General features: G+C 37.2%; 1 protein-coding gene across 4 annotated transcripts in view; it reads left to right on the forward strand.

The window, feature by feature from the left end:
- The window catches only part of LOC117603844 (neurotrimin), a 30,297-nt gene extending 6,492 nt beyond the window's left edge, over nt 1-23,805 (forward strand). The window contains exons 5-8 of one of the 4 annotated variants that reach the window (XR_004581311.2): nt 18,309-18,477; nt 21,856-22,156; nt 22,281-22,385; nt 22,754-22,886. Coding sequence is in view for 1 of the 4 variants with exons in the window: in XM_034323355.2 (XP_034179246.1) it covers nt 18,309-18,477; nt 22,754-22,860 (276 nt within the window). In the remaining 3 variants the exon portion in view is untranslated. Of the gene's footprint in view, nt 1-18,308; nt 18,478-21,855; nt 22,386-22,753; nt 22,903-23,070 lie in introns of those variants that run through there. The other 3 variants (XR_004581310.2, XR_004581312.2, XM_034323355.2) reach the window with 3 other exon arrangements.
- Nucleotides 23,806-24,980: the final 1,175 nt, after the last annotated feature.

The following is a 24,980-nucleotide window of genomic DNA, read 5'->3' on the forward strand; positions in this document are numbered from 1 at the left end:
GGCACACACAATTTCCCAGCGAGTTTTCCTCCTCGTTCAACCCTCTCCTTTTCTACCCAGCAACCCTCCTCTTTATTCCTCACTATCGACTTTACACGCTCTTTGTCGCTTCATCGTGTCATTCCTCTTGCATCTCGTTATTTATCTCGCCTTACTCCTCTTCAAACCCTTCCGTATCGTTTCAGTTTTGTCTCCCTTTCACGTCATTTCTTCCATCTAGGCAGTCAACACCTACCCTGCACTTTCTCTCTCTGGTTTATATTTTTTATTTTGCTATTTCTAATCCTTTCCAGCAGTACGGCTTTATCTGTTCCCTTCTTTTTTCTTTTTTTTTTTTTTTTTTGTCAGTCAACGACCACAGCAACCCTTCGACCTCTTCTTCTTGTCTCCGTCAATATTTTTTTTCTTCCTCACCGCTTTCTCGGTTCTTTCAATTATTTCTACCATCGCCAACCCTCCTTCGGCTGCGCGCGGATTCAACGAGAACCACTCCATTTTTTACGCCAATCCGACGAAATGATTTTTCATCTCGCCGTCGTACCAACGTTTAATCGTTCCCGATTGAAAAATAAATGTTCCTGCGCGAGATAAATTTATTTCTCTGCACTCCCTCTCCTAAGGGGTTGAATGATACATGGGTATCGCTCGGTTGACCAGGATTGGGTCATTCCACGCTCGATTGCTGGACATTTTGCTAAAAAATCCAGATAATTTCGAAGGACGTAACTCCAAATTCCACCCTTCGTCGATAAAAGTTTCGTTGTTTTTTACCCCTCGGCTCGATATCGTTTCATCCCCCTGTTCTACGAGACAATGAATTAATTAGCCGATAAAAAAAGTTTTCAACCCTCGTTCACGCTTTTTTCTTTCCCTGTCCCCTTTCTTCTCTCACTTTGCTCTTTTCGTCCGGTTCGAACTTTCCCATTCTTTTTTTTATCTCTTTCCCCAAACTCGTCCTTTTGTCGTTACTTCTTACTTCATCCCTGACCGACCCGTTTCCATGGAGTCTCTCCGTTCGGATCGAATCGGTACACACCGTGGCACGAAACTTATGAATCAATTCCTTAATCACTCGATTACACCCGGCGTATCCATTTATCAATGTCCCGGCACTGGGGCCAGCTCCTTAGCCTATTATGTTCTTGGTCAGTTCGTTAAACTTTGCCGTGAACTTCGTCTACGAGCCACGCTGCTGTTTCATTTATTTCCGTCCGACTGGCTTTCCTACTTTCTTGACGACGTTCCTTTTATTAGTTAAACATAACTTTTCGGAGATCCTCTGACGTTGCTGTCTACTTTCTTCCACGCTTCTTAGGCTCGTTGACACGCTTCCTTTCGAGGAAAGTTGAAATTGCAATTTCCCGACGAGAGTACATAGTTTGTTAATTTACACACGGATATCAACTCGACAGCCGAGTACGACTCGACCCGAGGTACGGGTACCCGAAATTTTCAGATATACTGACGTCCGTCTGACCGCACACGTGCATATTCACTTACAGATTATTCCATCCAGAGTTTCTACGTTAATTTTAATGAAATTTCATATTTGTATTGCGCTTAACTTGTTAGGTAAACTAAAATGTACTTAGGTAGGTAAGCAAAATTTATGACGATGTAATTTGCGAGTACTTCGTGTACGCAAGCACATACATACATACGTAAACGTGATTAAATTTAATATTTATCGACGCGAATGAGAATATACGACGAATAATTAATCGATCCTGTTTTCTGTCCATTTTGCTTGGAAAATATGACTTTCGAATTGGAAAAAAAGAAGAGATCAAATTTAGAAACCGATACCGTGCAATTAATTTAATAAAGCTACTGTCGTACGAATGTTTTCAAACATAATCGCTTATCAATATTTTACATTTTATTCCTCGTTTAATCCTATGTGACTCATTTGCTTGCTGACTATGGGGAAGCAATTGGACGGCAGGGAAATATTGATTACCAAATATGAATCAAAAATTCAATTTCATTTCAAAAATATCCCGCTTCGAAAACTTCGAATTCAACGGTATCTGTATTGTTGCAATTAAATAGCCGATGTGTGCTGCACGTTTTTTTTTTTTTTATTTACAATATTCAGTTTTGCAATAATCTGGAAACAATATCTGTTTTTCCCGGGCAAAGGAAAGTTAACAATTTAAATAAATTGAAAAAATACATAAATGATGTATAGCACACAAACATCCCGTATTTATTTTAACCGTTCGTAGAGAAGCATTTTTTTCATACACCATCAGCAAACTGGGTCATTTGTGTTATTTTAACTTTTCAAAAATCTGCAAAAATTCCAGATTTTCACTATTTTATTTATATAATTGCTCGTTAAGTCAAACGTTCCAAATTCTTTTCTGTGGAAATGAAAATTTGGTAGGAAGATCTGGTTTTGCCGATAAAGGGTTGGAAATGGATATTCATCGTCAAAGTATAAAGTATCAACGTTCAACAAAATTTCGATTAACCGTATGACGCATTTTATTTTATAAAACGATAAATCCGATACCTATCATTAATTGTGTGTCAAATTTCCAGTGATTAATTCTAGCGAATTAAACGAAGTTACATCTGAAAACTGCACGTGCATTCGAGTGCACGTAAGCCGGGAATTGCATATAGATACAGTAGGGAGCTTAAAACGGAAAGCCCTGTAGCAACAACGGAATAAAAAAAGCAAGTTCCTTCGATTCCAGTTTCCATTGTCCAAGCGGTTTGGTCCAGTTCGGTTGTTTGACCACGGATACGAATCGACTTTACTTGGCAAAACGTATCCGTTGAAATAGCTGAAACGATTCCCATTAAATTCCCCGCTGTTATTGGCGTTTATAAACATTCGGAGAATCCGCGTTGAACGCGCGTGTAAGCTCCCAGGGAATCTGATCGATGCACCGCAATCAAAAGTGGCCCCCTTAGGTGTGTGCACGGCTCGTTCGTACAAAATTTCGTCCACTCAAGTGAGATTAAGGCGATAGCCACGTTCGAAAGTTAGTCGTAATATTGAACAGGAAAAAAGAAAGAAAATGTAAAATTTCTTAGACTCCCCCGCGAGATTGAAAACAAATCAAGGTGCCTACGTTGCACCTAAGTGCAACGGTGCATGGGTGCATCGATGAAAAATAGGCAGTGAAATTTCCAAACGAAAGACTTTCGTATATTGGAAAGAAAAAATAGCATAAAAGTTCTTAGGCCCTCTCTTGGTTCGCCCAAGATTGAAAGCAAATCGCAGACCTACATTGCACCCAAGCGCATCGGTGCATCGATGAAAAATAGGCTCTGAAATTTCCAAACGGGAAACTTTCAAGAAGCCTACATTTTCCATCCAAATATTCTGAAATTTCCTTTCTTGAAATTTCACCGTTCTTCAAACATCGTTATTATTAATATCCAATTAAATCTTCGGGTAATTTCATTTGCGATCTTTGAAGCGTCTTTGCTGGATGTTTAAGCACCGCCCACGCGAATGTGCGGATATAGCCAATACAGGGAAGATAAGATGACGGGATGCAGTAGGTCAACGTGTATGGGTCAGAACACTTGACTGGCTTGCTCTAGGATACCGTAGAAACTTCGTAGATCGCGATACGGCTTGCACCGAGATGAAGGGTTGGCTCGTTGTAGAACGATCTGGATTATCAGTGAATCAGGTTGCCAGGGACATTTGGGAACGATCGCAATACCAATGAAAACCGGGTTACATCGGTGCGGTGGTTAATGGTTTTTTTTTGTAAAGTAATAGAATCGCAAGGATTCAATGGGTTTCCAGTGTCGCTTGATTACTGGATAATTGGTCCGGGTCACTGCTAGCTGTTATAGTGAAAATAGGTTCACTGGTTATGAACAGAATTTGCGTTTATTCAAATAAAATTATTACGAAATATCACTTGTGATACATCAAATTAAAACTTAAAGATTAATAAAAAAATTAAAGATTAATAAACATTTCATTAATATTTTCAATGCAAATTGTTTAATTATTTATTAGAGTAATTAATGAATCAATTAACGTTTACCTTAGTATTGTTCATTAGTGAATAATGGATAAGTATGTAACATAGGATGAAACTAATGAAACGTTTACAAATGAACTACCATAGACTGAATTAACAATTGAAGGTGGAATATTAATCCTCTAAATCACGAGTGCCATAAGCTAACTGGCATTAATAATAAAACTCTTCTAAAATTTAATGAAACGTGTAATCAGGATAATGTTTCATCGTATAAAGGCTTGATTTATTACGATTATAACTTGAAGAGAAGACTATGCGGGTGATTAGGAAGTCAGTTTAGTGTGAAAACTTTGAACAGATCAACACACGAGAATGGATGGTTTAAGCACTTGGGAGAATTATTAGAGAAACTTGGATCGTCTTATCTGTTATATGTCAGAATGTACTAATAGAAAATTATGGATCGCATCATTGAAATCATGATGATTAATTACTCTTTTGTATGATATGTTTGTTAGTTATTAATTAGGAAGTTGTTGGTAGATTACCTGGCTCTTTGACACGTTATAATAGCGAATCCAGATCGGCTGGTATCTCTGTAGAAGTGTGTGCAAGCAATCGTGAGTTTCTGTATTCAAGACTGTACACGTTCACCAACGCCAGACAAATGGGCGTACATGGTACGTTGACACAAAACAACGTGGTCAATACCGTCTAACAACGGAGTGGCCACTGGTCTGATCTATCAATGGGTTATACTACTTTATAGTGACACTCGGTCGTCAGTAGTAGTCCCTTTCATTGATCAGACGCATAAGCTGAACGAGACGTTGGTGAATTGTACCTAATTTTCTTAATTTTTGCTTGCTTTATTACAATTAAAAAATTAATAATTAGCGATTTTAAAAACATCAATTGAACAATGGTAAAATAATCAAATTATTTTTATTGAAGTCCGCTGCACTTTTCACTGTGCCAATGAAATTGAGTAATTATTTTTAACATACAATAGCCATTTGTTTCCCTCTAGAAAGTGGCAACGATTTTTCTCTTTTTAATCCGAATTAATTAAATCATCTGAATTCTCTTTCCATTCGGAAGAACTGAAATCGTGTGTTTTCTTTTTTCTTTTTTTGCCGAATCTCATGGTAAAAGCAGCAGTTAAAATTTCCTGATTATAGAAGGGGTAATACACGTATTATTAAAGGGTCCATTTTCCCAAGCTTTCATCCGTACGCATTAATCGCTCCATTTTTTGTTCGACAGCAGAACAAACGTTGAAACGTTGGGGACCCGGTGAATATTTCAAGGAATCTCGGTCGGCGAATAAAAATTTTCTTCTGTTTCCGCGTACTCTGCGAACGTGCCTCTCCGAGTGACGTTAATTTACGTCTTTGTATACCCGACAGTTGAAAAGCTACTGTTGCAAGAGCAAATTTACCGTCCCGTGGAACATTTTCTTCGCACGGGTTGATGATTAAAAAAGGAAAGAAAGGGAAAAAGAGGCGAGCACGAACGTGTCGCGTAGGTATCTTTGCGAGGCAGAGATATAGACATTGTTGGAAAGGACAAAATAAACGGTGGAAAATAAAGGAAATTTGAAGTCGAATGGAAATTCGCGCCACTTGACTCGATATTGTTTTTTTTTCGAATTATTTTCTGCAGTGGCGTAACTAAGCGGAGGACAGGGTGGGGTCTGGCCCCCTTTGTTATTTTAGAGTTTTTAAAATTTTAAGATGCTCTTCTAAAATTTTGCGAAATTCAAGATATTAAACACTTGACCCTGTTAATAAAGTTAAGGGAGCTAACCCATTTTATCCAAAAATCCATTTACCCCAGTGGTGACCATCGTCTTCCGCTAAAAGAACCTCCCCTTTGAAACAAATACAATTAAGTATTCATGAGTTTGCAATTTTCAGCAAATTGAAACAAATCTAAGCGTAAACAATTTCACTCTGTTTCTAATGCAATTAGAGCTTGCCAGATGCATTAATATCTTGAATGTATAACGTAACTGTGATATTCGAAATTTCGCGAGAAAATTGTTCTGGGAATTTTCTACTTGCTGAAACGCTGAAATTGTGAGATGTGTAAATTTTTTATCGTTTTTAATAATTTGCACCGTTACCCGTTAATTGCTTCGCTTCGTTTCACTTGTTTCTTTACACTTTTCCTCGTTTCACTGATTTTCTTTTATTTTATTGTTATTTATCGACTTCAAAGACATCTCGAAAGATTTCTGATTTAAATACGATTGTTTCATTACATTGGGAATTAACATCCTGAAATTTAAAAATAAAATAAAATTATACTGTTATAATTGAAGAGTCAGTATTATACAAGTAGAATATTCCTCTACCTATTTTGAATATTATCGCGAATAATTGAAATATCCACTTGACTGTAAGAAGCTTTGCCACTGTACTTGAAAGATTTTGGTTCTTCAAGGATACTCAAGAATGGCTCTCCCACATCCTTTATCCTCTTCAATATTTCAGGAGAGAAACCTCTTGCGATACAATTTTCACTGATATTCCAATGGACTTGCTATTTTTTAAATACAATTTTCTATTCTATATCTTAATTAACGTGTCACAGGTCTGATTGACAATTTACTTTGAAATATTTTGAAATTGCCAATTTGTGTGTTAAAAAGCCGTAGAAGAATTAAAAGACCATCTCATATTTTTTATTTTGAAAAATGTTTACAGCTACGTACAGTTTCCATAGAAACCACCGTGCCAGAAAAAAATCTAATCATCCATGATAGAATTTTCAAAATTTATCGTCTGAAAGATGGAAGATCTTTCTCTATCCTTAATCCACTATTTCTCATAAAACAATCATCATGTCAGGGCCGTGATCAATTAGCGTCGGAAAAATATGAGAAAGATTTTCGCGGGAAAGTAGAAAGTTCGCGTTTCCCTCGACTTCAAAGTGTATTAATTTCAATTTTCATCCGGATACGATCGTTCTTTTTTTTTCTTCTTTCTTCTTTAGCGAGTACCTCGGCCCACTTTCCGGCAACGTGAACTCGAATTGGCCGACCACACGGCACGGAAAACGAATCTCTGGCAAACGGCGAAAAGGGTTAAGGCCTTTTTTAAACGCAATTATACTATGTAGCCTTTTCTTTTTTTTTTTTTTTCGCATATTTTCATAGCCGACGGATTTTCCGCGTGTCTTTCAACGCCCTCGGCCCCATTTCGTACACATATACACATTTTTCATCCACCGCTCCGCGCTACCTCACCCCGGCCACCCCTTTTATTTACTACGACTTCCCCTCTGCCTGTTCTCTTTTTTTTCATTTATCTACTCACTGTCGTTGCACCGCGTTTCACCCAGCCCCTTCTTTTGTGCGAATATTTAACTTAACGACGATATCAGTTTTGTCGTGCTTCGCACTTCTTTTTTTTCACCCGCGCGCTTTTCTCTTCCTGCTTTTCATCCCTGCGCTTCGCGTGACGCTCTTAACACTTTGAACCTTTTCACTTTTTTTTTCAATGTTTCATCTTTGGATTCCTGGAATTTTTGTGTATACCTCCGGTGAATTGTAATTAATCAACTGTTTCGAATTCTCGCGATTTATCGTAAGGGAATGAAAACAGATCGCGTTATTGCTAAGTAATTTGCATAAAATTATTTGGAGACATTCGAAACTGAATTGCGAATGAAAATAGGAATGTCTGTTTCTGCTATTATTTCGGAATCTCTCCTATTTGTCTAGAAAATGAATACATTATACGTTAGACACATTTGTCACAGTTCACTGTATGCTTTTATTAGCGAAAGTTTAAATTTCATTGCTTGTGTATTTACTTATCAAGTTAGTGCGCGCATACATCGACTGCTAACTGCATGCATTTTACTGCGACGGAAACAAAGCAAGGAATGAAAGCAAGAAGGGTTAATATTTTATTAAAACACATTTTTTTAAGTTTAAAAGAATGGCTTTAATCCTTCCGTAGCAAAGGAGCATTATAATGGCCATTAAAAACAGCAAATTACTCGGCGAGTAACAAACAAAGCGCAAAGTCTGTTCATAGTAAAGTGCACACTCGCGTTATCGCTTTTCCCGGTCCAGCTGCGGCCGTTTTTGGTCAGTTCTCCTGTGGTGAAAAGGATTAAAGCTATCTGTATCATGCTGGACACTTTCAGTTAACTTTCTCACTGAATTAAACCATCGATACGGAAATAAACTTGAATAACTCCAGTTTCCGCTTCCGACCATCCAAAGTACCGTAATTCCATGTTTCATTTTAGGAAAATTTTGTTTTTCTCTAAGAGTTTCTCACAGAAGAGTCATTAGTTTAATTACTTTTCACTTTGAAACCCGCGAATGCGTTCAGTCCAAACACTCGGTATATTATTAAATTACGTTCCTTAATTAATACAGTCAACTTTGGTATTTGGAGCTGCAAAATTTGAAACTTGGAATTTGGAATCGTGAAATTTGAAACTTGGAATTTGAAACTGTGAAAGAAGCTATTTATTTTTTTTATTTGATCATCCGTAAGCAGACGAGAAGACGTAGGTGTGAGAGGAATAGATGGACGGATTACGTAACATAAAATTCGACACTTCCTGTTCAGGGTTGGTTATATCAGGGTTATGGAAGACGAGGAACGTGTCTCGTCAGGTTTTTCACATAACTCGGCTAAACGAGTACAGTTGTCACTAGCGTGGACGAAAATTTCATTTTCCTTCAGCTAGCTGGCTTTTCGACGATATCAAAATTCCAATCGCTACGTGTGCCGGACGAAAAATTGATCCAAATACCATGGTAGAGGAGCATTTTCAGAAATTTCAACGCTCTCAGTTCGGATGATCGAACGGGGGCTAGCTTCGTGTTTCGAATACGAAACGACGTGCTTTTTCTCAGCCAAAAAAATATTTCTTCTCACGGCACGCGTACACACACACGGTTTTGCTTTTAAGGGATATACGCATAAGAACGAATTTTCAGAATATTGCAGTCATATTTGACATTCGATGAAAAAAACTTGCACATATATTGAGGCGAAGTGTGTTCCCTAAGAATTTGAAGGGTTTTCACGGCGAGGGTGGATACAAGATCAAATTGAATAGTTCGAATACTTTAGCTTCGTATGCATGCGGCTGGAAGAGCTGTTTCCTCTAAGATGAAACTCTCTGCTTCAACGCGATGTCTCCCATATAGAGTTTTCCTCCAGAGAGCGTGTAGAAAATGAATTTTTCTGACTGTCTTTTAGTGCTGAAAGTATCGATAAAATAATGCATGGACAGATTTCGGAATAAGATTGCAAGAATTTCAATAGCCGATGCATTAGAAACTCCAAATTTAAAATAAAATAAAATAAAATTTTTAATATTGAAATTTCTTTTATTATTCTTCGCAACTTTAAAATGATAAATATTAATTTATAGTCCAGAAAGCATAAATAAAAGTATCAAATTTTCAAATCTTTTTATCAATCTCTGCAGGGTAGATTAATAAAAATTTTAATTAATGAATATTATTATGAATCATAATTTAAAAGTTATAATTAATGGATATTGTAATCAAGAGTTCTCAAATGGAAAATTTAACGTGAAAATTAAATATTGAAATGTAGCTTTAATAAAGAATAATAAATCGCCCGTTTGTTAGTCGTTATTACGATACATTAACGAAATATGAAATTGTAAAAATGAAATGTCGGTGTTTTTAGCGATTTGCATATCTGAAATACGAGGTAATATGTACATCGTTGGTTTTTACCAGAAGTGGAAATGACATGTATAATACATCGCATGGTTTATTCGTTCAGAAACAACTGTGGATATTTCACGGGCATTCGCTTTCGTTTCAGTTTATTTAACAATCACAAACTCTTTAGAAAGTATTTAAAATGGTTTTGGTCGATAGAATTTAATTTGATTGGTTGATCGAAGACCTTCGTTAAATTCACAGACAACTAATTGATGCGTCGAGTATCATTTTGGTCATCGATGCTACGAATTTTATTGTTGGTCGAATAAAAATAGTCAATTTTTATCATTTCTATTACAGTTCCATTTTTATACAAATTTTCAAATTATCGAAAATGGAGATTCTATTGTTGCATCATCGAGTATCCAATTTAACAGTATTTGATAATATAAAATTAACCGTACAATATCACTACCGCCACATCAATTTCAAGCTTAAGGTTTCACGAATACAAATACAAACGTTTCATTAATGTGCTTCGTAGAAAATGGTTGGTTGTCAGTTACAGCAAACAATGGGTCCGAGGGAAATTCGTGTATTGTTCTTCCAGGGATTTCAATCAGAACTTTCTGCAGTGATGGCTACCGGCAATTTATTACAAAATCTGCAGAAAATTATAGCTAATGAACGCACGCTATGCGTAATTCGTCGGTTGAAAAAAAATATAGACAATTTTACAATTATTTCTCAGTTTAATAAATATAGGTTTCTCTTTTTTTTTTTTTTGTACCGTATTCTGATTAACGAACCAATTTATACTTCCATGCTGTTCGACGTTGAAACTTTTTAATTAATAATTCAGTGTGGTACTTTCGTGAAATATAAAAATTAGCCGGCCCGGTGAATTATAGAAGGGTGGTTACACGGGAGTCTGAATTGCTCGCGTGAAGCGTATCGTAGAGAAAATCGCGCGAGGAGAGGCCGCGACGAGCACGGTTCTCGAGCAGTCTGGGTCAATTAACTTACAAACGAGAAAATACTCGAGAACGCACAATGCCGGTGGAAAATTTGAATAGTCATGAGAACCGGCTGCTCGGCTTCGCGTAACGCTTTAACACGCTACAAACGACCGGAAGCTAAGCTTCCAACGGAAGAGGAGAAGCCGCTTTGTCGTCCATTCTGCCCTTCGGTTTGCCGTCTTTTCACACCTTTCCCGATCTACACCGATAAAATTTATCAAGATTGATGGAAATCGGTCAGCATCGAAGGGTGAATGTTACCAAACGATCGGCGATTCTGATCAAGATTCTTATCTCATTTTATACTGTAACAATTTTATTTTTCAAAACGCGATATCTCGTAATTTTTCCTTTTATTATCACAAAAATCAACCGAATTCGTGCAAATGTTTAGCGATACGTATTCGATGCAATCAAGAATAGATGGTTTCGAGATATTTATCACGGACTCCCTGGTGATAAATATTCACCATTGTAGGGGTAGAAATAAAAACAGAATACAGTTCGTCGAGAAAAACGAGAAATCGCGTGAACATTGTACAATGGAGTTGAATTAAATCCTCGGTAATGGATGCATCAATTCAGTTGATTCTACTTTGTTAGACATTCTACCGAGCGTTTCTATATAATGAAAAAGCCTTTCCGCGTAAACGGGGACAGCAGTCTTTCTGCAACAACTGATCCGCGATGGAAAGTGACGTGCACCATTGCACCTACTGATCTTCATAGATAAAATGCAATTTGCGCGGTGCAAATATTTATAAATAAATCATTTCTACGCTTCGAATATCTCCGTATTTAAATGGGATAATTTGGGTATTCAAAGCTTTACAATTTTGGATTATTTCGAATACCGGTAAAGTTGGAATTTCAACGTTCGAATACTCGAGTATTCCAATATTCGAAGCATTTCAATTTCAGATCGCATCAAAGATTCGAAGTGATTCGATTTGAAATTCTACAAATATTTCTACCTTCTTCTGTCAATACCGACAAATGGTGTCGCGTTTAAGGAAAGGGTTAAAGGTCAATTTCACGGTGCAACGAGAAAAGAAGGGAAACAATCGTTCATCGCGTGCAACACGTCGAAACAATGAAATACAACTGTCGATACAGGAAAGGAAGGTTCAACCATTCGCGAAATCTAAAGAGTCCTTGGCATCGTGTTCGATGATCGTTCTATCAAAGATCACAGAGATCTTGTCGTTCTATCGACTCCTTCGAAAACGCCCGTCCCTTTTCTTACCCTCGCCTCTAAAAGGACCTGTTATTTGCCACTCCAACATCCTCGGTTTTACTACCATCCTCTTTCTTTCTTTTTCCCCTATTTTTTTTTCTTTTTCATCTTCTTCTTCTTCTTCTTCTTCTTCTTCATCTTCTTTCCATCCCTTCAATTTGTGTGCTTCGAGACAGTACGAGAGTCGTTCCGATAAGTAACAGAAACTTTCGCCTCTTCGCTGTCCAACTTACTTCCAAGTACTCTCACGGCAATACACGGTGTAGATATTAAGCTGAAAGATCGATTTCTTGAAACTTTCGACGAGCATCTTCTAACGATCGAAATGGAAATCGACGATAAGTTTCGATGACTTGTTACGAGCAACGATCGTTTTTATTTAGCGACATGGAAACGAGAATATTTTTAATTGAACGAATACTTTCATATATAATCAAAATATATTATTTCATATATTATCAAAATATTTATAATTTTACCAATTATTAGTTTAACCTGCAATTATGAGAATAACTTACAACGTTTCATATTTTCTGCAAAATAAATTTATATATCGTTAAAAAGGGAAACATAAAGCATTTTAGTAGAGTAACTGCGTCAACCAATTAACACTTTATTTAACGTACCTTGTGCAATTAGGAACTTTGGTTTTAATGAAATTTGCAGAACGTTTTTCACGCGGTGAATGAGAATCACGTTTCCCTGAAATTTCTCTTTTCCACGACAACGCGAAACGTTCAGTTTTACACCTAAGCTCGTGTTTCCTGAATTTTTTTTCTTCCTCTTTTTTTCCCCCCCAATGTGTTGCATTTAAATCCCACCGTTTTAGTTTCGAACAACGTTCGAGTAACAGAAGCCCAGTGTATCTATTGTTCGTCGATATCGCAGTTGTTGATGAAAAAAGAAAAAAGGTGGGGAAAAAAAATTCATACACGCTTTGAGATACGCGATATTTGCGCGAGAAGGCTAGAATTTTCGCGACACCGAAAGCCTCTCGTCGATCAATCGATGGATTTATCGATCGATCGGTAACACGTCAAGAACGAGCACACGTGCAAACTTCGTTCCCTTTTCAATTCGATTCAGAAACAATCGACGCTACGAAATCGTCGGACGAACGAGAGGTAATTTCTGTTTGCGAAACAGATTTATACAGGTTCTATTAAAAGAGGTGCACCTGGAATTGGAGTATTCGAATAGGAATTTCTTATGAGAATAATTCGAATAATTCGAAGCGTTCCGAATTCGTCGCATTCGAATACTGGAGTATTCAAAAATTCGAAGCGTTTGGATTTGAAATCGCACCGAATTCGTAGTATTCGAATACTGGAGTATTAAAAAATTCGGAGCATTTAGATTTTAAATTGCACCGAATTCGTAGCATTCGAATACTAGAATATTCAAAAATTCGAAGCGTTTAGATTTTGAATCGTACCAAATTCGTAGCATTCGAATACTGGAGTATTCAAAAATTAGAAGCGTTTGGATTTGAAATCACACCGAATTCGTAGTATTCGAATACTGGAGTATTAAAAAATTCGAAGCATTTAGATTTTAAATTGCACCGAATTCGTACCATTCGAATATTGATAGCGCTGAAATTTATCGAGCGTTAAAATATTGAACAATTTTATTTATTTCTATCGACCAATCTCGAGCTTGAAATTTTTAATATTCTTTGATGATCAGTAATGAACCGGAAGTCGTAAACTTCCCGGTAAGATTTGTCGAGAACGTAAAAAGAGCCCCTCCCATTTCTCGGCACTGTAATTACACCAAGCTCGTGCAACTTTTCTTTTTCAGCTTTATTTTTCCATACGACCGAACTTCGTTTGTTGCAACGAGTTTTTCGTTTTTTTTCAAACAAATGTTTTTTTCATTTTCCATCATACTGCCATAATTATTTCCCGGCTTTCCGTACACATTTCAGCCTCGATTGAACGCGAAATCATTTCCCCTCCCCACCATTCCGCTTGTTTGTCATTAACATCTGTCCGCTCCGTTAATTTATGCTCGACGTGCAGTGACACGATTTATTTTTCAGTTAGACAACGATGACGAATACGGACAGCAACGATCGTGATTGATTTCAAATATTACCCGGTGTTTATAGATTGCTTTATCCTCGCATTCAGTACAGGGTGATTTATGAAAAATACTAAACATCCCTCAAACTATAAATAAATTTTTTTCAGCCAGCAGAAATAATATATTATCAATCGCCAGTTACTTTACTGACGTCGCGGTTCTAAATTAACGAATTGTAAAACGAACAACCACAATTAAGAAATTCTAATAAAAAAATAATAATCTATATTCATGTCGGTATATAAAAAAATTTTTCCTTAAAGTATAGTTTTCCTATCGTTGCTAATAATCAAAGCAGCCAACACCCGGTTGAAAAACTCGAAGAAAGAAAAAAGAAAGAAAGAAAGAAAGTAAGAAAGAAAAGTCCAGTTCATTAAAAGCGTCTCGAATGGTTGGTTCGAGTTTGGAAAAGGTCGCCAGTTTCTTGCTGCAGTAATACCGGAGGTTCGTTCGAAAAAGAAACTACCCTGTGCCACGGACTTTTCATTATGTCGCATAATACTCTCGACGCTGTTCTTCCTGGCAAAGCGCGCCTCTTCTTCTCCTCAGTTTTTTCCTTTTCCGAAATGCTCTCGACTTTGCCGGTTACGCTGTTTCCTGGAAAATTACCCTCTGTTTGTCGCGAGGAAAGGATTCACCGAATATCTCGGGATGCTTTTCAGTTACCTACCATTGTGTATCGTAGATGGAACCGTCTGAAACCGGATAATTCTGAGTTACAACGTTCGCCCGATGAGATACGGGTCACTGATGTAATTACCGTTACCAACGAACGGACCTGGTATATTGGTATAGCACACAACGGATTACGTTACTCTCTGATGTGGACATCAGTCGGTCGTAATCACTCGTTCGTGTCAGAGAAATTAAGGCACGCGAAAATGAGTCATCCATGGAAAGACTTGTACGCTTAATGAACTACCTCTTGACATTGATATCCCGCTATGCCACCAGTTCATGGGAAAAGTTAATTATTACAAACAAAAAAAAAGAATCTGACTCGTAACGAGTAACCAGATATCATGGGTAACGTGGATTTATTACACACCATGGATCAAACTAACAAATTAATTGTTATAAAAATTCTACTGGTCTATTTCTTTCTCTTTTTCATTTTTTTTCCCCAGAGTTTCCCTTTAGCAGTAACGCGCTGTTCCAAGGGAAATTTACGCATCGAAACGATATCGTTTGCAGCCGTAACCGGGGGCTATCTCATCTTGCTGCTTCTCGTTTGGCAAAAATTACACGGTTAATCTCGTAGAAACGTGGTGTGTACCGGGGTTCACGACGTTGGAATTTAAACGGCCAAGCACACGGTCCGGAAAATGATACGGCGAAACGAAAGAGGGGAGAGGAAGAGGGTGCACAGGGTGATTGTATCGATTCTGGATAGAATTTATGGTTGCCTTGATAACATTTACTTATGGCTTTCGAATACCGCGTTTCTCGCGGAATCGGTTCGTACCGAGATTCGGATGGTACACGTCTACCGAGTTTTAAATTCAAGTATATCCCGTGGGATGTTTGGAAATCTGAGAGCTTAGAATTTTGAAAGTTTAGAAATCCAGGAGTAGAGAATTTTCGAAGTTTCGATATTTGAGAACTTGGAATTTTGGAAAGTTGGTAATTCGAGAACTTAGAATTTTGTAAACTTGGAAATTCGAGAGCTTGGAAATGCAATATCTTAGGATAGTGGAAGTTCAGAAAGCTTGAAATTATGAAAGAAGCGTCTAATTTTCTTAATTATCAATTAGCCGCGGATTAGCAAGGAATAGCCGCATTAAGCGTTGGTAGAGCGGCAAGAGCTGCGTTATATAGGCAAACCGTCTAGTACTGTCGAATAATAACATTTGCGTAATGTTACCGTGGGATATGTACCGAGTCACAGGTGGATGGAGAAGGAAATTGACAGAGAGACGAGGGGGTGTAGGTAAAGGAGTTTGGAACACGAACGCAGCCATATGAAACCATGAAGCCCGAACCAACTTCTAAGTTACAGTAATGGTAATGGACACCCTATCTCTGTTACTTGTACTAAACGCAAAATCTGGATTATCGTTGGAAACTAACCTTTATCCTTAATATCGTGTTATACGCTATCCTGACAAGATGTCACATTTCTCTTATCGTTCTTTTATTGCATATGAAATTTCACAAATTTTAATATTAATTTTACGTAGCTTTCATTTAAAATACAGAGCTGAAACGGGAACGAAACTTTAAATAACGAACGAAAGACGAGAACAATTGTGGTAATTTACATTACTCTATTATTGAGATTTCATTCAGTGATTAATAATGAAATATTTGTTAATTAACTGTCAATCAGTAATGAATGGCATAAAGAAGTTTTAAATAATTCATTAAAATTCCAGATAAAAGATAAATCTTGAATTCCCTCGAATCATTTTCCTACAGTTTTTCAACCCTCCAAACCCCACGATAAACGCTCATTATTTCGTGTCACGTAATCGCGACGCGTTTCATTTATTTATTTATCCTCGTCCCGAATGTATTTACAAAATCGATGGTAAATGCGTAGGGGGGGATGGAATATCGCGGCTGGGATCGCGATTATTCGTACAATCACGCACGTTTGCTAATTTATCAATCAGAAATCGAGGGATGTTTTTTTGATTAAAAAAACAAGTTAACGAGCCAACGCATTTAATAAATTCTCATGGCATTTAGAAATTTTTATATTTTTATTTCAATTTCAACTTGCTAATATTGTAGGTGTTACAGGCATCTGGGGCAGGGATCGTCTGTCCTCAGCTCCACTGACGAATTTAGCAGACGATCCCGAAACGAAACGCCTTTTTCGGTTCCTACAATATTTCCCAAATTGTTTCATAACTAGTGGAGGAGAACATTCCTCGTTCCATTATGGGAAAGAGACACTTTTGTCCTCTGATTAATTCAAATAACGGAACTTCTGTTATGTGCAAAAGTTTCGCATACTTTTAATAAATTATTCGGGCACATTGATGTCCGCGTTTTCGAGATTCCACTCGAAACAAACAAAACGAGCAAACTCGTTCCTGCACCTACTTGTTCACCCCTTTGTCGGCCGGCTAATTCGTTCCCGATAAATTGATAATAAAGTCTCTGCTGCTCGGCGCAAATTCACGGTATCGGGTCGTTTCACCCTGGAGAATACCCAGCGAAACGACTCTCTATTTCTGCTGTTTGGAAATTCGATGAACCCGCAACGATAAACGCGTATAAATAATCGTAATTTGAAACGTGTACACGATATTATGATTGTACTGTTGAAAAGTTTATGCTAACGAGAGGCTGACGGTGACTTGTTAACAATTCCATTTAAATTTTCTTTCCTCCATAGCTTACGGTTTAAACGCGGATTCGAGGACAGATTGATAATTTTATTTTATTATAATTTTAAAGAAATATCTTCGCCATTCGCGGTTGCATTCAGAATTAATTTGATGACATAAAAGTATCACGAAATATTGCTTATGGTATATCAATTTAAAGCTTAAAGCCTAACAAAAACGATGATACAAATGCTTTATCAATATTCTCGATATAAAATAAATGATGGTTAATTATGTTAAAGAGTGACCGATTTTGAAACACCCAAAGTCTATCACAAATTCATCACATAAGAGTATCTCAAAATAGCACTTACCGTACATGAATTTAAAGCTTAAAGTTTGAAGAAAAAGAGCGCATAAATGCTTCATCGATATTCGTAATATAATATTCCTGGTTTTTGTCGGAACGAACGAACAATGGATCAATGGTGCTCGTTAGCGGATATTCAGTTTCCAATTACATACTTGTAGCTACCTGAAGATAATAACGGAATTTTTTTATTTATTTTACCATGACAAGTTTGTAAAATTTCGTTCGAATATTCCATGTATGGAGGAGAATATGTAAATCCGTCGGTTGTTTGTTCCGACGAGAAACCAGCTATTTTCACCAATCATTAAACATCAGATTCTCGTGTACCATTTTTATATAATTTATACTCGAAATTTGTACGTTTTATCCCTTCTTTTCCTGTCCTCGGACGAATTTCACGTTCCGCTTCTGGGGCTGCGAGCGGAGATTCCATTAACCGCGGATAAACGAATTTCTGGACAATTCGGTTAGCGAACGAAACGGTGAAATAAATTCGTTCACCGGCGAAAACGAGAGAATTAGCGCTCTCTCTGTTTTTTCGCCTAACTAGCATCACGCTGACTCGTAACGTTCCTTCTCTTTTTCACCCTTCCCCCCTTTTTTCACCCCTTTCTCGCCGAAATGGTCGAAACGAACCAGCCTTAACTTACATTCTCCACCTTCGTCTGCTGATATAGGTGATCAACTACGACAGTCCAAGGGGCGGTGTATCGGTGATCACGGAAAAAGGAGAAGTTACAACCTCGTATCTTCTAGTGCAACGTGCTCAGCCTGCTGATAGCGGACACTATACCTGCCATCCAAGTAACGCCAACACAAAAACCGTGCTGGTACACGTACTTAACGGTATGTACATAATAGCGAGAAAAACTTTGAATATATACATATATATCTCTCTCTTTTCTACCCTACCTGCTACGTGCTTTTCCAAATTTTTGTAACACTTTGATGGATGGTATCTTACATTCCGTGACTTTGATACATAACGCGAACTTCAACCTTATCAGCCGTTGTACAGTGTGCCGTGTAACAGGGGGTAGAAGAAAGAGTTGAAGAGTACTTTTAGTATTTTAGAATTTTTTAGCTTGAAAATTTAGTGACGCGAGAATTTGGATATTTAGAAATTTAGAAATTTGATTGCTTGGAAATTCGAATGCCTCGAAGGTTCAGAATTGAAGATTTCCGAAGCACCGATTTTTCGCTCGCTTTTCGAAGCGAAACAGCTTAGCCAAACCTCTCAAATCCGCCACTGCTCTCTGTTCAAACATAAAAAGGCGAATAAAATTATAAAGGCGGTGGATCCTACGTAGCTCGCGGTCTTCTCAAAGTGTTCACACGCTGAAATCGTTTGCGCTACCGCATCCTCGGCTCTTCCGGGTGTCGAGTGTGGGTGTTGACGCGAGAAACCCTTAATTCAACACGATTCAACGGTTGCAAAGTCGAGGGAAAATTGTTTAATAGCGTACTTTCGGCGTCTTGTTGATTCTGTTGAGTAAACTTGAATCTTTCCCTACACAGAGCAATCTTTTTCGCGTTTCTAAACGTTCAAAGCGTTCACGACAGGACTGCGATAGGGGTGGAGGGAGGGGGAAAAAAATGACTCGGATGGATGGGAGAAAATTGCGTTTCCTGTGGAAAATTGAAAATGACTCGAGTCTGGAGGCAAAGGCGTGCTGGCGCACAGCAACGAAAGCAGGGAAACGTTTAATTTATACATGTTGGAGCTTTTAAAATATTGCACACCTCGGGGAACGATGAAGTCTTTTGAACAGGTGATCCTGTAATTGAACCGACGAGGAACCGGTTAGATGTAACTCAAAAGACCCGGAAAATTGTGTTTACCTTACCCTGTTCCCCTGAAATTGAATGCTAACCGCTTGTTTAAATATGGATTTTCATAGACAACTAATTTAACCCATCCGTGAATTTGGAAGCTTGTAAATTTGAGAAGTTGAAAATTCGAAAGCTTGGCAATTGGGAGATTCTGAAATTTGGCAACTTACAAATTTGGAGATTGTGGACCTTAGAACCTTGGTACCCTGAGATTATGGAACCTCCAAAGGGGTCGTCAAACTTTTTTGGTCATTGACCCCTAAAAATTTGCCAATTCTCTTATCGACCCTCTCTATAAAAAAATGTTAAAAAAGAAAAAAAACTTGCGATTGAATAACATTGGTATTCATCGACCCCTAATTATATTATATCGACCCCCAAGGGGTTGAACCCTTCACTACCATTTTTAATGCTCTCGGCAAGGTGTTTCAAGTGTTGCATCAATCAAAAGGGTACAAAGTAAGGGGGAGATAGTTTGAAATTCTTCTAAAAATTTTTTACTCGTTGTTTGACTTCTTCTTTTAAGGGAAGAAACTTAAAGGAGGATAAAAATGAGCTACACTCTCGGACAACGAAATTTCTTCCTCCTGAACACTTTTTCCTCCTCGCTATCTCCTTGTAAAGGAACTACCTGAGTTGCTTGCTTAGATGTTCCCTCGCTTTTATACCGTACATACAACGTAACGTTGAAAAGACGCGGCTAACTTTATCGTTTCGGACATTTTCGTTTATTTTTTTGGAAGAATACAAGGCGTGTTGCACCAACCGCATAATATTGCATGATTTTAAGGGATTCCATAAAATAAGAGTAACAGCTTGCGATACGATCCATTCTTTATTGAAACGATACATTTTACATGATTCGATGACATAAAAGTTTCTCGAAATACAACTTGTGATATATCATTTTGGAGCTTAAAGTTTCGTGAAAATGATCATGTAAAAGCTTCATCAATATTCGTAATAAAAAATGGCTGACTGTCAGTTACAGGGAGCAGTGACGAATTTAGAAGCATCTAAATTCCGACACGAATTGATGACAGAAAAGTATCTCAAAATGGCACTTGCGGTATACGAATTTAAAGCTTGTAGTTCACCGAACAAAATTGCGTACACGTTTCGACAATATTTCTAATATAAAGTAGAGGAATTTTTATTGAAACAAGCAGATGATCAATCGTCTAAGGAATATTCAATTCTCTGTCATTCATATTCTAATTTTTACAATTATTCAACCGGATATTCATTATAGAATCAATAATTTTCATATTATACAACCATTACGGTAAAACAAATCGGAAATTCCTTTATCAATTTGAAATACGACCGATTGGAAATTGGATATTCGCTAATGAACAATATTAAGCCACAAATCACTCGGTGCGATGCATTGTTTGTTCGAACAAAGAACCAGTCAATTTGTATTAACAATATTAATAAACGTTTGCATACTAATTTTCATCGATCCTGACACGGATGTACTATAAGTGTTACACTCTGAAGTACTTTTATGTTGTGAAATCATGTCGGATCCTTTTATGATTCAACGAACGAAAAATATCGATACAGTAAAAGTATCGTGAGATGTAATATTTTAAAATCAGTATACGGATCAGCGAACACCTTGGTGACGGCAAAGATGAAAGAAAAAATTCAGTGGAAGCGTAGGAGACAAAGGGTGGATCGATTCCACGAATTTCCATTAACTGGACCGTTAATGAATTCTCGTTAAAAACTGCTCCGTTGTAGTAATCCTGTTTCTGCTACGAAACTCCTCCAAGCTTTCCTCCTCTTCTATCGGAGAAGAAAAGCAGGTGGAAGGGTGGAGAGAAAAAGAAACGGGGGTAGCAGTATTTCATAATACGGTTGGTCGTGTTCCGTTGGTTGGTTATGACCCGTTTACAAAACGAATGAATCCGATCGGTCTTGGCAGAAGATAACGGTCTTAGCAAAAAAAACCATTCGACCGAGTTGGAAGAGTAATTAAAGAGATTTCTCAGAGTGCAGAGAGGACGTAGCTGAGCTCAGCTATTGCCAGACACTCTGGCGAAACCGTACACTGTCCGGATGGATAACGTTAGAAAGTAGAATTCTGGATTAAAGGCCTGACAGAGAGGAAGTTTATCATAAAATCGATATACAGGGTGGTTACGCGGTCGACGTCCAAGAGTTTCACTCCTCCGGGCTTGTTTCCATCTACCAGCGCTTTCCAAGAAAAATATCATGCTTAAAATTGCGGGATTTTATTTAAAAAATAATGTAGAAGTATTAGAAAATCAGTAGAATTATTAGAAATAGAAATCTCAAACATAATTTTAATAATTACTATGATTCTTTTAGAGATAGATCCTGAATTTTTATTCGTTTTAAAAATTTTTTCATTAACATAAGTTACAGGCAATCGTACGAAGGTAGAAACTTGAATCTGTATAGGGGAGAAGCTTTCGAGATATGAAGATTACTCTCTTTTGATATGCTTTCTTCTTAAAAGTGTAACGGAGACTCTTCAGACGAGCATAAGGAGCCAGCAAGTGTAAGAGGAGGGCATTGAAGGCAGTTTTAAATTCCGGCTACGATGTACTTACATACTGATGACAGAAATTAGCTTCGCGTCGAGCACACGAGTGTTAGAAAAATTAAAGTTTCCCTTTTAAAAAGATTCTCTATAGCCAGTCTGATGAATTCCCTAAAGGTAAAATGTGATTTTTATTCGCTCATCGCTTTCACAAGAGATCTACTTTAACAGCGTTTATTTAATATTTATCAACACTCTATTGATATCGTACAAATTAAATTTACTGAACTTTGTTTTTCAGCACTCTGAATAACTCTCAACTCGACGGGATTGTATAAAGCACAATAGGCAGGAAATTTATTGGATGCGTTTATTCCTTCTTTGTTCTTGGATAATAAAAAAAAAAGTACAATTTCTTTAGATGAAAAATTAAAAGCTTCTACAGAGAATAATCTCTTTCGCTGCGTGAAATATTTATTAGCTCTTTGTAATTCAATATTGAATTTGAATCGACATTGCTGTTTATTTCCTTCACTTGAGATTCTTTCACAACATTTTGATCCGTTATTTAAGCTTATTGAATTGTTTTATTGTCAGATTCTTTAAAGTAAAATATCAAGCATTGTAAGCTTCCCCAGGAAAAATGGCAATGATTTCCCTCCACAATATTTGAACCACCCTGTATGCCATAGCTCGTAGAACCAAGAAACAATTCCAATAAGACGACGGATGTTAAAAGAGAATTCAATTTGAATTTTAATCATTTTTCGACAGGAGAACATCCAGCAGCGATGCAACACGGTGGCCAACTCAGACTGGCGAATCTACCCTTCGTAATGATCTCAACGACTCTGCTGGCTTTCCTGAATCATCGTTATTGAAAAGCAACCAGCACAGGGATCAGGAGACGCCCGTTTTGCCTGGTAAATCATATTCCACTGGCACAGTCGTCGTGGAAACCCGTTTCACGCGTGAAAATTTGATTTTTCCACCCAGAATAATCCAATCTCCGACAGCTCCATTTGGAGATTTCGACTGAACACGATGGAAAGCTTCTTTATCAAATACACAAGTCCTTTTATGATTTCCAGGTTACGTTTACATCGCTGGTTGCTGCTTTTTCAAAAGAGGACAAGAAGAACCTTAATCAACATGGGACTGGCAGTCAGCGTGAAAGTATACGAATACCATTATTAAAAAAAAAATGATACCTGTTGATGGAACGATAAAGTGATCTCTGTCGTGTTTCTGGTTGAAAAAAAGATCCATGACTGAATGAAAAAATCGGTGTAGGAGTTTGGACCATTCTAGAGCACAGTTATGTGCTGAATGTATCTAAAAAAAAAAAGTAGTCTGTTGTCTTGAGATAAAAAAGAATTCATGTACAGAGTGTTCCAGAATGAAAATCTTCTATTAGCTGTAATACTCTATTCATTCCTGTAGATTTTTCATTTTATAATAATGAAATACCCTAGAGCCTCCCTCCATAAAAAAAGCATTTTTAGTAGGACGAAGGAAACACATTAAAAATAGATATTACTGAATATAATTCTAATGTAATATTTAATGAGATGGTTGTACTAAAATATGTATGAACACCAGGAGCCCTTGAGAACCTTCTAAGTATCCATCATGGCAAACCTGAAGTCACTTCCTCATAAATATAAGATTGTAATTCATTAACGACAACTCTGCCACTTCTATTCGTATTCTGGAATACTCTGTATCTAAAGGAAACATAAAAACGCTATCGGTGGTAGTAATATAGTTCGTTCAAGCGAACCGATTAACATCGGGAGAGAAAAGGGTGTACGATTTTTTTATTTGCTGTGTTACGGTCACAAGACAATACGCTGTACTTGCCAAAGGAAACGTACGAATTATTGTTGAAACAATGCGATTAAGATTTTTAATTGTTCTGTTTATATACGATACGTAACTCTATATGGTATACATATACATATTAATATATATATAGAAAGAAAGACTATGTTATACTTGGAAACAAATGGCAAAGAATCGCCAGGAATTTGTGTTCAGTTGTAAAATGGTGGAACGTGAATCACCTTTGACCACGTTAAATTGAGGATCTGGATTAGAAGCGTGAAGTAAAGCTGGATTATCTTCGAATTGAATCTATACGTTCGGCAAATTGTAGTTTCAAATGGAGAAAACTGTTTCGCGCCGTAAAAAGAGAAAGATTGTTAATGATTTTTTACTCAATTTGTTTTTTTTTGGTTCTATCCGGCGAGTGTATTGATGTCTGAACGAACTAGCGGCTTTTAACAGTCATTCTAAACGATTCTTGGACTATGTTCAGATTGGAACCGCATGAAATTACTTGTCATACATATACGAATTACCATAATTTGTACACCTCATTGAAAATTGCTGATACATTGGTATTAAGAGTCAGCAACATTGAACCAGAAAATGATAAATTGTACTTAAAGCGGTATTTTCTTGATAATGACACAGTATTTCTAATAAGAACATATTCCTGATTTAGTAACCGATACTACCGGTAATCAGTTATCGCAGTATGGAAAACGTTGAACTAAAAACTTTATAAGGATCTATGATTAGAAGCGGTGTATGATGATGAATTTCGTTTACTATTCGGTCTGAGGTTTCGCGTTGTCTGTTCTGCAATATTCTGAAACGGCTAAATACGGTCCACAGTTTTTGGGCATCTCAGCTCAGGGCATACTTCCACACCGTTTCTGGTGACGTAGAATCGCAATTTATAAAGTGTTCATTGTGTATTAAGCATTTTATTTCGTCGTCGGTGTACACACGAAAGTGCAACACACATATTTAGCAAGAATGAACGATCATTTATTGTTAGATTTCATCTACGTTGACCTGTAACAGGTCTTTACATAAAGTCTGCTACACGAACAAACTAATTTTCATCTATTGTTAAGTGGAAGCCAAATTGAAGAAGAGAGAAACATGGTGAGAAATGAAGAATGTTGAATGAGTGGACCTACTTAGATTG

Source organism: Osmia lignaria, chromosome 9, assembly GCF_051020975.1.
Source record: "Osmia lignaria lignaria isolate PbOS001 chromosome 9, iyOsmLign1, whole genome shotgun sequence".
NCBI lineage: Eukaryota > Metazoa > Arthropoda > Insecta > Hymenoptera > Megachilidae > Osmia > Osmia lignaria.